We start from the raw sequence: 15,566 nt of genomic DNA, 5'->3' as shown, positions 1-15,566 counted from the left end.
ACATTCATTTCTTATATCTAGGTGTTCTGTGTTATTAGAAAACACTATCATCTCAATTTGGTAAAACAAATTTAATTATTATAATCTTTTCAATCTCAATATTCTACCTGTTTGTTCGACTTAGTTTTGTTTTGTTGGGATTTTCTCGATTTTAATCCTTTTTTGAAGTTTGCGCGCCATACGATGTATGTTTTATTTTCATACAAAAAATCTTATCAAGGGGGTGTTGAAAAATCCAGAAAATTGTCTAACGAAATAAATGGACAGCCCCTTGCCTCCATTTTCACAGGTCTTTCTCGATAAAGTGTAGAGAATTTTTTTATGCACTGACTCGAGATATCTCCTAGATAGGTAATGTTATGAATAAGTAATTCGTATCTTTAAATCTGGCCAATGATCACGAATCAAACAACTTTGAAGTTTTTACATGGTCAAAAGACCACGGAATGGGGCAATATGGCTTAGTAGGCTACACGTTCGCTTCATACGCGGATGGTCGTGGATTTGAATCCCTTCGTCAGTCCGCATGAAAACGACACGAGCTCCACCCGACCAACACTATGGCCGTCTGAGAGCGGACTGACAACTTGACCCTCTTCTGAGCGAACATGCTCCAGTGAACCCGGACAACACGACAATCGACAAACAGCAAGGAACAATGGACTTCTCTCTGGATATATATGTAGCATCACGTGCTTTTTCATCTACTGCTGATGGTATAGTGTAAAAGAGGCACAACGTTCGATCAGAACTACTAATAGATTTAATCAATAAAGAAGAATAGGCAAACGGACTCTGTACTATAATGAGCAACTGTGTATTTGAATTCGCTCTGGTGATACCTAAGCTGGCGAATAAGAGCTTCCAATAGGTTAAGCAAACGAGAATGAAAAAAGACTTCTCTGTCTTCTTCTTGGCATTTACGTCCTCACTGGGACAGAGCCTGCTTCTCAGCGTAGTGTTCTAATGAGAATTTCCACAGTTATTAACTGAGAGCTTTTTTTTGCCAAAGTTGCTGTTTAGATTTGAATTATTTTTACCCGTCACTGTAGATACCAATCAGTTGGTCTAAAGAGTGACCGCATCGGTGTAGGTATACATTTAAGTTATACACAAGAGAGATACCAGGTAAAGGGTTTGGGTTGTGCTCTCACATCATGAATCGAAGTCAGTAAAGCTAAGAGAGTTCAGTTAAATCTCGACCACCGACGGTATCGGTAACGATCGGAGGATCGTCGCGTTAGTCAAATACAGTCCATTTAGGTTGAACAAAGGGTTCAGTAAACTACCCTAGTGATTGTATCACAAGTGTTCTTGCGCGTTATACTTAAACGTCGATTCGCGGGTGATTCGCGGAAGTGCGAACCGGGAGTATCCCACATCTTGGTCCTGGCGAACCGGATTTGTCAGACCCGTGAAGAAACGTGTGAAGTGATAGTGCGCTTGGCTTGGGTTCAGACGGTCAACGACCGTCGAGTGTACAAAAGACCAGTGCGGTCTGATTGTGAGCCATTGTGTTGGCATAGTGGTAGATTGGGGGCAAAGTGATTCTGTTCTGCCAGCGTGGAGATCCGCTGGGGAAGGTTTCTTTCCTTGCTGCTGTGTTGCTGTTGTTGTTGTTGGGTTGGTCCGAGTTGCTGCTGGTGTAGTTTGCATGCCGCCGACGGTTAGAAAATAGCGTACGTGATTGCCTGATCCGGTGGTTGCGGTAGTTCTTCTGCGGTGAAAAGTTCATCGTCCATCTGCTGTGGACATCGTCATCGATAGTCAGGCCCTAGGAAAGCTCATCATCAAAATCCAGATAAGTACAGTGTGCGTGCGATTGTGTGGTTGAGGTGGTTTGGACTGGTTTGCTTTGACACCAGCCATACCGAAAGCTCTACGGACGGTAGAGAAATTTAGGCGCTGAATGAGTTAATTGCATGCGATTTTGTACTCATCAGCAAGATTCTGTGGAGAAGGTGTTTTGAGATTCTCTGGTTTGATCATTTACATGCCCTTAGTTATTGAAGATTGTTCGATTATATTGAGATTTTACCACTTGGTGGTACATTTACCCTGTCATCTGTCAATCGTTCGGTCGCTTGAGGTCTCGGGAGTGAATAGTGGCTCTAGTGGTTCATAGTGCATCTACAGTGCTTCTACGACGATGACGGTACCGGAGTTACGACAGTTGGTGAAGCAGGAACGACATGCGATGATTTCGCTGGAAAATATCGAAGAATTCCTGTTAACTTACCAGGAAGACCGTGATAAGTGTACCGTGCAGTTACGTTTGAAGAAGTTGGATGATGTGTATGAAAAGTACTGCGAAGTGAGAGTTAATATTGAAGTGATTACCGATGAACTGGATTTCGAACAAGGAGCTGAGGGTGGCGATGAGGATGGAGTATCGGCTCAAGCTGCCTTAGCCGAAGCTCGCCAACGAGAAAATGCGGAGGTTTTCAAGGAGTTTGAGAACAAATACTTCAGATTGAAGCAGGAGCTTCTATCAAAGATCGGTGCGTCTACGGGAGTAGTTGGTGAACCAAAACCGGAGGTCCAGGTTAACCAGACATCGCGGACAAGGTATCCTGAGCTGAAGCTTCCCATGTTCTCGGGAAAGTTATCGGAATGGATGAACTTTCGAGACAATTTCAAATCGCTTATACACGACAACTCTCAACTCAGCACTATAGACAAGTTCAACTATCTACGCACGTCCCTGAAAGATGATGCTTTGTACCAGATCAACCAGATTCAGGTTACTTCAGCAAACTATTCTCTTGCGTGGGGCATCCTAGAGTCGAAGTTCGAGAATCACAAGCTCATCGCCCAGGAACATTTAAAGGCATTATTCGCTGTTACTCCCATGAAGTTTGAGAGTTTCCAAGCGTTGAATCATGTCCTGATGACATTTAAGATCAACCTACAACAGTTGGAGAAACTTGGTGAAGACACTGATAAGTGGAGCACGCTGTTGGCTTTCATGCTTGCCCAGAAGCTAGACGATGATACACTTCGTCTATGGGAAACGCATCACAGTTCAAAGAACATTCCGTCATACCAGGCCATGGTTGATTTCCTGGAGAACCACTGTGCCATCTTGCAGTCAACGGCGTCTCGGAAGAATAATGATTTCAAGAAATCTTACAAGAACCCTGTGGTTCATGCTGCAGTATCGAGCAAGAGCTGTCTAGTGTGCAATAATGGACCACACACCGTAGAGCAGTGTACGAGTTTTGGGAGAATGAAGGTCATCGATAGGAAATCGCTTGCACGGAAACTTGGATTGTGCTTAAACTGTTTACGTTCCGGTCATTTCGTTGCGGATTGTTCGAAACCTACTTGTGGAAAATGTGGTCAACGTCACCATCAGTTGCTGCATCCGCATACCAGCTACACAGGTCAAGGGCTACATGCGAATCAGCCCTCCTCCCAGAAACACAATAAAGGACCTCAAGCCGCGAACGCTCAATCTCAGCAATCTAATTCAACCCAGAACCGGAATCATTCTCAACACCCACAGATAACACCAACTCCAAGTACATCTTCGCAAAATGCATTCTCGCCACCTCCCACCAATTCCTCTACTGTACACCACACTGCTACACCATCCAAAACACACTACCCATCAAACACCGCATTATTGTCAACTGCTATTGTAAAACTTGGTGATCGACATGGAAATACTGTCCATGCGCGAGCCTTGTTGGATAGTGGGTCTCAGATCTGCCTAATAACGGAAAACCTTTCTCAAAAACTCAACTTCCGGCGGCTTCGGGAGAATTTACCAGTGAATGGAGTTGGTGGTTCTCTTTCCGTTGCTAAACAGGCTATCCTAGCAACGGTGCTGTCCTGCAATTCTTCGTACATGTCTTGTGAGGTCAAGTTCTTTGTACTTTCGAAGATAACATCAAGCCTGCCGCAGCAGTTCATCGATACATCTTCGTGGAATTTGCCATCGGGAATTAGTCTTGCGGATCCTGCTTTTAATGAGCCGGGATCAATCGATGTGATTCTTGGAGTAACTATCTTCTACGAATTGTTGCTGAATGAACAACTGAAGCTCTCAAAAATGGGTCCAATTCTACACAACACGGAGTTAGGATGGATTGTCGCTGGCGAGGTACCTGAAACAGCGGTCGTTAGCTACAGCGTAGTAGCCTCATCGTCGGTGACAACGGAAGAAGTTTTTGAGCAACTGACAAAGTTTTGGGAGTTGGAATCCTGTCAAACAAAGAGCTGTCTGTCTATCGAGGAATCCGCATGCGAAGCTATCTTTGAAAAGACGACTACGAGAGATCCCGATGGAAAATTTCGAGTTCAGCTACCAAAGAGGAAACATATGCTGGAAAAGCTAGGAAACTCGAAAACTATTGCGAAAAAACGATATTTGTCCATGGAGAAACGGTTGAACGATAATCATGAAATGAAAGCCATGTATACGGCATTCATGCACGAGTACCTTCATATGGGCCATATGGAAGAAGTACTCACAGACGAAGATGAAGGTCCGGATTACTACATTCCGCATCATGCTGTCATGAAGCCAGATAGCACGACAACGAAACTCAGAGTAGTTTTCGACGCATCTTGTCCTACGGATTCCGGTGTGTCATTGAACGACGTCTTGATGGTTGGACCTGTCGTTCAAGACGACCTGCGAAGTATCCTATTGCGGTTCCGTCTCTTCAAGTATGCTGTTGTAGGCGATGCAGAGAAAATGTATCGCATGGTTTGGCAACACGTGTCAGATCAACAACTGCACAAGATATTCTGGAGAGATACTGTTGAAGAGCCTCTACGGACATACAGGCTTAAAACTGTCACTTACGGCACCTCATCTGCTCCATACCTTGCAACTCGCTGTTTGAACAAATGTGCCGAGGACGGAGTAGAACGTTATCCAGAAGCTGCAGCGGTGGTTAAAAAGAGTTTTTATGTGGATGACATGTTAGCAGGAACCCACACGATTGAAGAAGGAAAGTTGTTGTGCAAGGACGTTCTCGATCTTCTGAAAGGTTCAGGGTTCAATTTGCGGAAGTGGAACAGCAACCATCCGGAAGTTTTACAGGAAATACCTTCCCATCTACGAGATGATCGCGCGGTTCTCGATCTGGACGAGAAGGCTACAGTGAAGACATTAGGTCTCACCTGGGAACCGACTACAGATACGTTGAGAATCAAGGTTCCGGACTGGAAGCCTGAAGCGGTGGTCACTCATCGTGTAGTTCTTTCAGAAGTCGCAAAACTATTTGACCCATACGGTCTTGTAGGTCCAGTAATAGTTCTCGGAAAATTATTTCTGCAAGAACTCTGGAAAGCGAGGTATTCATGGGATGAGCTGTTAAACGAAGATCTGCAATCGCGTTGGTTGGAGTTCAGAAGTAATCTTAGCGAACTAGTTTCAATATCTGTACCACGATGGATCGCTTTCGGAAGAGACGTAATATCATGTGAAATCCATGGGTTTAGTGATGCAAGCGAGAAGGCCTACGGAGCTACAATCTACCTTCGGTGCGTGAGCATGAACGGGGAAATAGCCGTCAATTTGGTGATGGCTAAGTCAAAGGTTGCACCTTTGGAAGACCTTAGCAGAAGGAAAAAGAAGCAGTGTATACCTCGTCTGGAGTTATCTGCTGCGTTGCTACTAGCCCATCTTTACGAGACCGTTTCGAGTAGTCTGAAAATAGCATCGACCGCATTCTTTTGGACAGATTCCACTATTGTGAAATGTTGGATATCATCCCATCCCTCAAGGTGGCAAGTCTTCGTAGGTAATCGCGTGTCAGAAATACAACATGTTACCGAAGGAGGTGTATGGAATCACGTACCAGGAATTGAAAACCCGGCTGATATTATATCGAGAGGAGCCACGCCGGCTGAAATAGCAAATAATTCGCTTTGGTGGAACGGGCCTCAATGGCTCAAGAAAGATGTTGGATATTGGCCGAAGAATATGCAAGTTCCAGAACAGCAGTTCGATGCGGTAACATTGGAGGAAAGACCCCTTGTGTCAGCAGCACTACAGGTTATGCCACCAAGTGAAGTGTTCACGCTTCGTTCATCCCTAATAAACTTAGTGCGCCTGACCAGCTGGATACGTCGTTTTACCTTCAATTGTCGACAAAGGGACCACCAGCAAAGAAAGAAAGGAATGTTAACAGCTGAGGAGCATGACTCCGCACTGCTAGCTTTGGTACGACTAGCTCAATCAGAATGCTTCGCATTGGAATTAGCAGACATTGCTGCCAAGAAAGAGGTGAGATCATCTTCGAAGCTGCGCAATCTACATCCCGTGATGATAGATGGAGTAATTTGTGTCGGTGGCCGGCTTGGAAACGCTCCAGTTTCTCTAGGCCGTAGACATCCAATGATTCTGGACAGACATCATCCGCTTACGAAACTTATTTTGATTGATTATCATCATCGACTGCTGCACGGAGGACCACAGCTTATGATAGCTTGCGTTCGAGAAAGATTTTGGCCGTTAAGCGTTAGAAGTCTTGCAAAAAAGGTAATGCACGAGTGTGTGAAATGCTTTAGAGCAAAGCCGAGCACCCATGAACAGCTGATGGGTGATCTACCTCTGGAGCGAGTGGCGCCAGCACCTGCCTTCCAGCGTGTTGGTGTTGATTATTGTGGCCCCTTCGAGCTGCAACCTGCAACCCGGAGAGCTGCACCACTGAAATGCTATCTCAGCATTTTTGTATGCTTAGTTTGCAAAGCGGCGCACGTAGAGATCGTGATGGATCTAACTAGCGAGGCTTTTCTTGCTGCTCTCAGGAGATTCGTTGCAAGGCGTGGAAGACCGGAGTTAATACTCTGCGACAATGCTTCCAACTTCGTAGGAGCTCGTAGAGAATTGTACGAGTTACATCGAATGTTCCAACAACAGCAGTTTCAGGAGCGAGTGTCAACGGAGGCAGCACGAGATTTGATTGAGTTCAAATTTATCCCAGCAAGGTCACCAAACTTTGGCGGCCTATGGGAGGCGGCTGTGAAGTCGTTAAAGGGGCACATGAAGAGAGTGATTGGTAGCAAGATGTTGAAGATTGACGAAATGCACACCGTTGTCACGCAGATCGAAGCGTGCCTGAATTCAAGGCCTCTTACTCCGCTGAGCAACGACCCCAGGGATTTGGAAGTTTTAACTCCTGGACACTTTCTAATCCAACGCCCACTCACCGCAATACCTGAACCAAATCTCAGTGAGTTACCAGAGGGTAGACTTAGCAGATGGCAACGAGTTCAAAACTACAGCCAACAAATCTGGAAATGTTGGTCAACGGACTACTTGTCGAGTTTACAAATTCGCAACAAGTGGACAAGACAGAGATCAAATTTCGCCATCGGAACCATGGTTCTTTTGAAGGAAGACAATATTCCGCCACTAAAGTGGAAGCTGGGGCGAGTAACGGAGCTCTTCCCGGGTCCTGACGGCAACGTGAGAGTGGTAACCGTCCGCACGAAGGATGGATCATTCCGCAGAGCGATTTCGAAGATATGTATTCTTCCCTTGCAAGATGTTGAACCTAATGCTGAGGAGCAGTACCCTGGACACCAATAAGCATCATCGCCCCCATTTGGGGCACTTTTGGCACCTTGCGGTGTATTCCCGCCGCTATTGCCAGGGGGCTCTCTTCAAGTTACGTATTGTATTTCCTGTATATCTGGCTACGAACTGATCTGCTCTCCATTGACAGTCAAACTCAGCTACGTGTATGCCTGGATATGCTTCGCTCATCTCTAAAATTATTCAACAGCATTCTACGCCCCCATTGGGGGCATCCGTTGGCTATATCGTGGCATTCTTGCCACATCTGCCGAGGGGGCCAACGTCTAAGTTATGTTTACTATATTAAACGTAGAATTTCGGATCCAAAGCGCTATTGTTCTTTAGCAGATACGGATCCACCCACGGTACATAAAATTGTGCATCCCTGCGATCGTCGAAGATCAACTCAGCTAAGTATGGCCCCATATGGGGCACAATTGGCGGTTACGACACACCAGGTCGTTTTTGCCAGGGGCCGCACTAGAAGTTATGTCATTTTCAATTAGTATCACTTCGGAAACCAATCGATTTCACTTCCGCCAGAACTAACTCCAAGACTACAGTCATCAACGCTCGTCCAAGCTGCACTCTCCTATGGATCGAACTCAAACAACTACAGCTAAGTATGGCCCCGAAAGGGGCACAATTGGTAGCAAGCGGTAATTACCGCATTCGCCAGGGGCCGACTTAAAAGTTACGTGCATAAAGCCCAAATTCTTTTCGGATCCCAATCGATTCTCCTTTTCGGCAGATAACTCTCTACGACGACATCAGATCCAATACAGCAGCATGTTCAGCTAAGTATTCTACGCCCCCATAGGGGCACACTTTGGCACGAATGGAGAATCCGTTATCGCCAGGGGGCCACAGATAAGTTATGTTTCTCCAATGTTGAAGTTGTTCCAGAATCAAGCCATCTCATTCTCCAACAGAGACCGGGATCAATTCCAATGACGAAGTCATGCTACAACATCTAGTGGAGACGCCGAAAAAAAAAAAAAAAAAAAAATGAATGGGAATTTGTTGAAGTCATCGCCTTAGTCAGCTTGAAGGACGGTCAGCCCCAGCCAGCATGGACCAACAAGGAGTTTCAATTTAAGATGAGTGCAGGACTGGCGAGATTGTTGAAGTGACTGGATAGGATATGTTTATTAGTTTGAATAGTTTATTTTGTAGTTATAGTTACGTTGAATTGAGTGAACTCAAGGTGGCCGGTATGTTTAGATTTGAATTATTTTTACCCGTCACTGTAGATACCAATCAGTTGGTCTAAAGAGTGACCGCATCGGTGTAGGTATACATTTAAGTTATACACAAGAGAGATACCAGGTAAAGGGTTTGGGTTGTGCTCTCACAGCATGAATCGAAGTCAGTAAAGCTAAGAGAGTTCAGTTAAATCTCGACCACCGACGGTATCGGTAACGATCGGAGGATCGTCGCGTTAGTCAAATACAGTCCATTTAGGTTGAACAAAGGGTTCAGTAAACTACCCTAGTGATTGTATCACAAGTGTTCTTGCGCGTTATACTTAAACGTCGATTCGCGGGTGATTCGCGGAAGTGCGAACCGGGAGTATCCCACAGTTGCTATTTTCGCATTCATATATCGTGTGGCAGTTACGATGATACTCTATGCCCAGGGAAGTCAAGGAAATTTCCTTTACGAAAAGATCTTGGACCGACCGGAATTCGAACCCTGACACCTTCAGCATGGCTTTGCTTTGTAGCCGCGGACTCTAACCACTCGGCTAAGGAAGGCCCCTTATGTTCTCTGTAGCAGTCACATATTTTAGGAATGTTAATTTTGGGCCTCTGTCAGCGGATTTTCTTTTTCTCAGAAATATGTAATATTTCGCATAAAATGTCACACAAAAATGGTGTAATAGATTGCTTCTGTGTGAATTTTGTAACTTTGTCGCTCTTGGTTTGTATATGACCTACATTTTTTTTTAGTTGGTCACGACATTTTACGAAATGGGGAGGTTTCCTTTCTCTTTGGAAGTGTGACGCAATTTATGGTGGTTCCCTGACGTACAGCTACGAAATCACATATATGAATAGGATTTACTATATTTTAGCAGTTTAGTTCAGCTTCCGATGCAGGACAATTTAAACGTCCAAATGCCCATAAGCAAACATTACTGAATGAATCGTCTACTGGGTCCATTCACTACCGAGCAGCCAATATTGAATCACTGCAACAGTTTAACTTGAAAATCCCCTCCGGCAGGAGCATCCTAATCAAATAGAGCAAACACACACACACACACTCTATAGACAGAGTGAAGCTCTCCTAGCAACAAAACCCAGCCGGGACTGACTGACTGCACCTTTTACCCACAATTAACCACCAAAAAGCACCACCCGAACACCGATATTACATTTGTGCGCGCACTGACTGCTGCCAATTCTGCCAATTCTCTTGCAAAAACAGAACGACATACGAACGCAAAAAATGGCAACTTTGGCAAAGAAAGCTCTCAGTCAATAACTGTGGAAGTGTTAATTGAACACTAAGCTGAGAAGCAGGCTATGTCCCAGTGCCAAGAAGAAGAATAAGATGTTTACTAATTATCTGACATTTTAATTGAATATTTGACTAAAATTTTCAATGTAACACTAGGTATGTTAAGAAATTTATATTTACCTAGCTTTTTGACAATCTGGACCTCTGTGCATCCGAAGCCCAGGAGCCACAAAACTTCATTCCCTCCCCCTGCGCTGGGGTCCAAGGTCCAAACTCAAGCAGATTCGGCGCGAAATGGAGCGGCACCGGGTGCAGAACCGGGTCAGAATTTCAATCCCAGAAAAGTGCCCCGGGAGCAAATAAAACCAATTGCGATTGTTTTTCCGGCGAACGGTTGCATTGAATAGCATTTGGAAACCGCGATCGTTGATGGAGGGAGGGAATTGGGGGAGGTGAAAAGTGGGTGTCGCTGTGTGCCTTTGTGCAACCGCTCAAAACTATTACTTGTGCCGTGTGGTGCCCGGGTCAATAATAGAGTGCTTCCACAAAGTGGATCCGTTTGAAAGGGAACACAACCGCACACTTCATGGAATATAACACGAGCTGGAGTTCTTGGTTGAATGATGTGTAGAGCTGCGAGCCGCCTTCATCGGCAAACGTCATATTTGTGCAGAAATAAGCTCCAGTAATCTTCAAGAAACGCAAAGATTAAAAGAGAAATTTGTCAATTGATTCCTCCAAGAGAATCTCAGATAGAGCCTTCCTTAGCCTAGTGATTAAAGTCCATGGCTACTGAACAAAGCCATGCTGAAGGTGTCTGGGTTCGATTCCCGGTCGGTCCAGGATATTTTCTTATTGGAAATTTCCTTGACTTCTCTGGGCATATAGCATCATCGTACCTGCCACACCATATACGGGTGCGGAAATGGCAACTATGGCAAAGAAAGCTCTCAGTTAATAACTGTGGAAGTGCTCATAAGAACTCTTAGCTGAGAAGCTTGCTCTGTCCCAGTGGGCACGTAAATCCCAAAGAAGCAGAATGATGAGAGCATCTTGACGGAGGGACGCGAGTTGATGGAAAGGTGGAAGTAGCACTACGATGAACACCTAAATGGCGCAGAGATCACAGACAAAGCGGGTCAGAACAGCGAGGGTATGAAGCGGAAACCAACCAACTCCCACGATGGGAGAAGTTAAGGATGCCATCCAAATATCAAAGAACACCAAAGCTGCTGGCAAGGATGGTATCGAAGTGGAACTCATCAAGGTGTGCCTGAAGCGGTTGGCCGCTTGTCTATATCGGCTGATCTGTGAGATGGAACATCTACCAATCTCCAATTTACTGACAACGAAGGGATTGACAGCCGCTGGAGAGTCGGGCTACGATTTCATAGATCAAGGTACGATTTTCACGAGGTCCGGTCAGTTTGTCTGCTTCGCAGACGACATGGATGTGTGAGCGAGAACATGCATGGAAGGGTTAGTAGGGGCATGTTTGTGATGGTTTAATCCTTTCAAGGCAACTTTTTATGCCAATCACGCTTTCGTAGAACATGTCCAGCATGGTGAATTAACACATCCGTCTTGAAATGGTTTACTGAATTTAAAAATCATCATCCAATTAAAAACACTTCGGCGCCCAGGTCTAGTGATGCATTCGGTCGTGCACTCCGTGACCGGGGTGATTCAATTTCCATCGCATAGTTTTGGCCCAGGTTTAAGCATTTCGCTCGGTAATTGGTACTCGTAAAGTACAATTTGAGCCCTGCCATTAAATTTGCCGGAGAAAAAACACCGCCGGAGCAATATGAAAATGTTGTGTTTATGGGGACGTTCGCAAGTTTGCTGCAGGCGAAGAATACGGACAGACAGACCTTCTGACTGGCAGAGCTTTTCAACCCGCACCCGAGGTAGAAGGGACAAAAAAAAGGAATCCTGAAATAAAATTAGATAACACTAACAGGAGACAAGCGAACGGGGACACATTCGAGCGTAAAAGATTGCGTTCTGCTCGCTACCTTCATTTTCTTCGTACCGTTAAACGAGGTATCTTTGATAATGCGAGACCCAGTCCATAATTTCTGTTATCCAGTTTAGCAAAACGAATGCAATTTGCATTCGGCCTTAAATCTCGAAACACAAGAATCAATTCATTTCTATTTAGGAATATTATTTTATAAAAATTTTATAGACTTATAATGATGTTTGTCCTGGTTGTTTCTACTTAAAATACTCCTGCATGCAATTTAAATCAAGTTCTCTATTAACATTCTCCAACCCAACCGTAATAATGTCAAATAGAAGTTTAATTGTAATTTTACATTCGCTTATATACCTTTCATCAAAGAAATCCCGAAACCAAAAATTTTAATCATATAAAAAAATAGGTGCTTTAATCTTTCAACTTCAATCGATAACTTAGATGCCAAAACCGAATCAAAATTACCCCGTTTCACGGTACCTCACCAGAGAACACCGAAAGGAAACAGAGTTGCCACGGCATAAAATAACCCAGTGAAACTGGAAGCGACCGTAAAGCGTATAAACTTGAAAGCAGTTTCCACAGATTGCAATTTCCATCCGCCGGGGGTGATGTGGAAAAGTTCCCGAGTGAGGTTTGCCGCTGAGGGGTTTCGGAACCCGAGGGGGATTGGAAGTTGTTCCCTTAACAGCTTGTTTTGCTTCCAATCTGCAATCGGTCGGATGACGTTGGGAAAATAAGGAGACTGTGTACGAAGGCGAACCGGGTTGCATCTGAAGAAAGAGAGAGAAATTCAGTTGCTGTGTTTGTCGGGAAGTTTCTGAACTCAATGGCTACATACTTTCTCCATTCAGCGTTTGCAACATGGAGTTTTCTTTCGGAAATTCTAAGGATACTTTTGCAGTCTTATGAAGGGATATTAAATGATGTCCGACAGCTATCATGTTTCAATAATCAGTTTCATGTGCTGGGATGTCTGATTATATTTCCAAATATATTCACAAAGTAGAGGCATACTGTAGAGAATCCTCACGGGATAATGAGAAGAATTCTCACAGGGTTCTGATGAGAATCCTCTTTTGATTTTGTAGAATCTTCTCATAGGATCCTGAAGAGAAACCTCATAAGATTCTCAAGAGAGCACTCAAAGGATTCTGACGAGAATCTTCACAGAAATTCGACAAGAATTCTCACAGGATTCTGATGTGAATCCTCACAGTGTTCTGGCGGGATTCCTAACAGGATGCTGACGATAATTTTCATAGGACTTTGACAAAAATTCTCACAGGACTCTGACAGGATTCTGACGAAAATTCTCACCTGATTCTAACGAGAAAACTCACAGAATTGTGACAATAATTCTCATAAGATTCTGACGATGATCCACATAGGATCCTCAACGGATTCTGACGAGAATCCTCACAGGACCCTGACGGGATTCTGATGATAATACTCACAGGATTCTCACGAGAATCTTCACAGGATTCTCAGGAGAAGCCTCACACGAATCTGACGAGAATCTTCACAGGACTCTGACGAGAATCCTCACAGGATTCTGAGAATAATTCTCACACGGTTCTGAAGAGAATCCTCAATGGATACTGAAGATAATCCTTACAATATTCTGAAGAGAATCCTCACAGGATTATTAGGAGAGTCCTCACAGGATTCTTAGGAGAATCCCTACAGGACTCATCACAGCACTCTGACGAGAATACTTACAGGACTCTGGTGAGAATCTACACAGGATACTGAGGGGAATCCTCACAGGATTATAAGGAGAATCCTTGCAGGATCCTGACGAAGTTAAAGTAGCTTTTATGAACGTTATACAAAACGGTTTTTGAGAAATTCATAAACTAGAATATTCTGATTAAGTGCAACTCCAATACTTAACAGTTATATACAATTTTTAATTTGAATATCTCTATCAGCATACCCCTTTCCTGACTATTAGAGCAGTGAATTTGAATTGCTTAAAAGTCTGACGCCACAGAAAACTTTTAATTACTTTACATACACCCCATATCATTGTGAACATCTAAACAAATAGGCCATTAAATTCTCCTGCACGTATTCCACCCATTTTTTTCAATGCACTGCACATTGCCTGAACGAGGCCAGCCATTATTCCAAGTTACTATTATATTTCCTCTGCACACTCCAGAGAAAATCTTTCCCTAATTCCCACCTCCTCAGTCCGGATCCCCAGCAAACGCTCACTAATTAAATTGATGTTATGGCACCGAAGCTTTCGAAATGGAATTCAGAAATTATAGTACTAACCACCTCCGCCTCTTGTCTTCCAATGATGGCCATTGGAGAGAGCGAAAAATAAGAGTATTTAATACCGATGATTCTTTTATTGTACAATGTGGACTCTGACTTCCATTGCTGCTCCCAGCAGTAGTGCAACCAGGGAAAGATTTTAATTCTCAAATCCCCTTCTGAACGCCATCGGTTTTCCCCCTGATCCGAACTTGGTTCCGGAAGGAAAGTCAAACCAGACAGACATCGACGACGACGACGATGGTCGTGTCCGTTTGTTGGCGTCAACCACCCATCGTGGTCATTGGGAACTATCCATGAATCCGACCCTCAGACAGAAGGATAAAGTTGGGTGGAAACCCGGGGGGATATGAGGGTTGCAGAAACATTTACGATTTACAGTATTGGACAAAACATTTGCAACTTTTTCGATTTTCCATACAAAATGACCAACTTTGATAAACTATATCTCAGTTATTTATGGACCGATTTGAATGAAATTTTCACAGAATATCTGACATAACTTGAATTTTAACATATATTTTTGAGTGATTTTTCCAATCACAAGTTGAAAAGCAGTAACGGTTTGACTGAAGTGAATTTTTTGACGATTTTTCATAATTGACATAACTAAACATATTGAAGGAATAGCTTCATCGTATCTTCAGCAAAAATGTAGATTTTGACGAGATGAATAAGTTTGCTGAAGACAGTTTTTGTGTAGGACTATCAAATTTTGAGATAAAAAGTTTTGAATTTTTCGTCGAAAATTACACTTTAGTCAAACCGTTATTACTTATAAACTCGTGGTTGAAAAAAATATTCAAAAATATATGTTAAAATTCAAGTTATATCTGATGTTCTGTGAAAATTTCACTCGAATCGGTCCAAAAATAACTGAGTTGTAGCTTACCAAAGTTGGTCATTTTGTATGGAAAATCGAAAAAGTTGCAAATGTTTTGTCCAATACTGTATATTAACAGCTGTAGCGTCAATTCTACTCTTCGTTACTGGGAGATACTGCAGAGCACTCACACTTTGTTCTCATTCTTTTTCTATCTTTGCAGAATGTGTGCCATGCTTCTGTCGGAAGTGTCCAGCTTTGCAGCGGCAATGCTGTTTGCCGTGCATCCAATCCACACCGAGGCGGTAAGTTCATTATCCTTGTATGGAGGGATGGATGAGGTAGAAGGCAAGAAGCATATCTTCATCAAGTTAATTTCATCTCGGTTCAATTGTGATTTTCGATAAGACTTCCATGAAAACATGAGAGCGGAAAGGTCAGAACAAAATCTGAATATCAGAAGATCA

At 43.7% G+C, this 15,566-nt stretch overlaps 1 protein-coding gene across 5 annotated transcripts in view; it reads left to right on the top strand.

The window, feature by feature from the left end:
• LOC5567482 (transmembrane and TPR repeat-containing protein CG4050) overlaps positions 1 to 15,566 on the top strand; it is a 920,140-nt gene that overhangs the window by 277,048 nt on the left and 627,526 nt on the right. For all 5 annotated transcript variants that reach the window (XM_021852555.1, XM_021852557.1, XM_021852556.1 and 2 more), the window contains exon 5: positions 15,323 to 15,404. In XM_021852555.1, the coding sequence (XP_021708247.1) occupies positions 15,323 to 15,404 (82 nt within the window). The remainder of the gene's footprint in view (positions 1 to 15,322; positions 15,405 to 15,566) is intronic.

The sequence above is a fragment of the Aedes aegypti genome, chromosome 3 (genome assembly GCF_002204515.2).
Source record: "Aedes aegypti strain LVP_AGWG chromosome 3, AaegL5.0 Primary Assembly, whole genome shotgun sequence".
Classification (NCBI taxonomy): domain Eukaryota; kingdom Metazoa; phylum Arthropoda; class Insecta; order Diptera; family Culicidae; genus Aedes; species Aedes aegypti.
The sequence above is the reverse complement of the archived record's forward strand: the minus strand, read 5'-3'. Positions and strand labels throughout refer to the sequence as shown.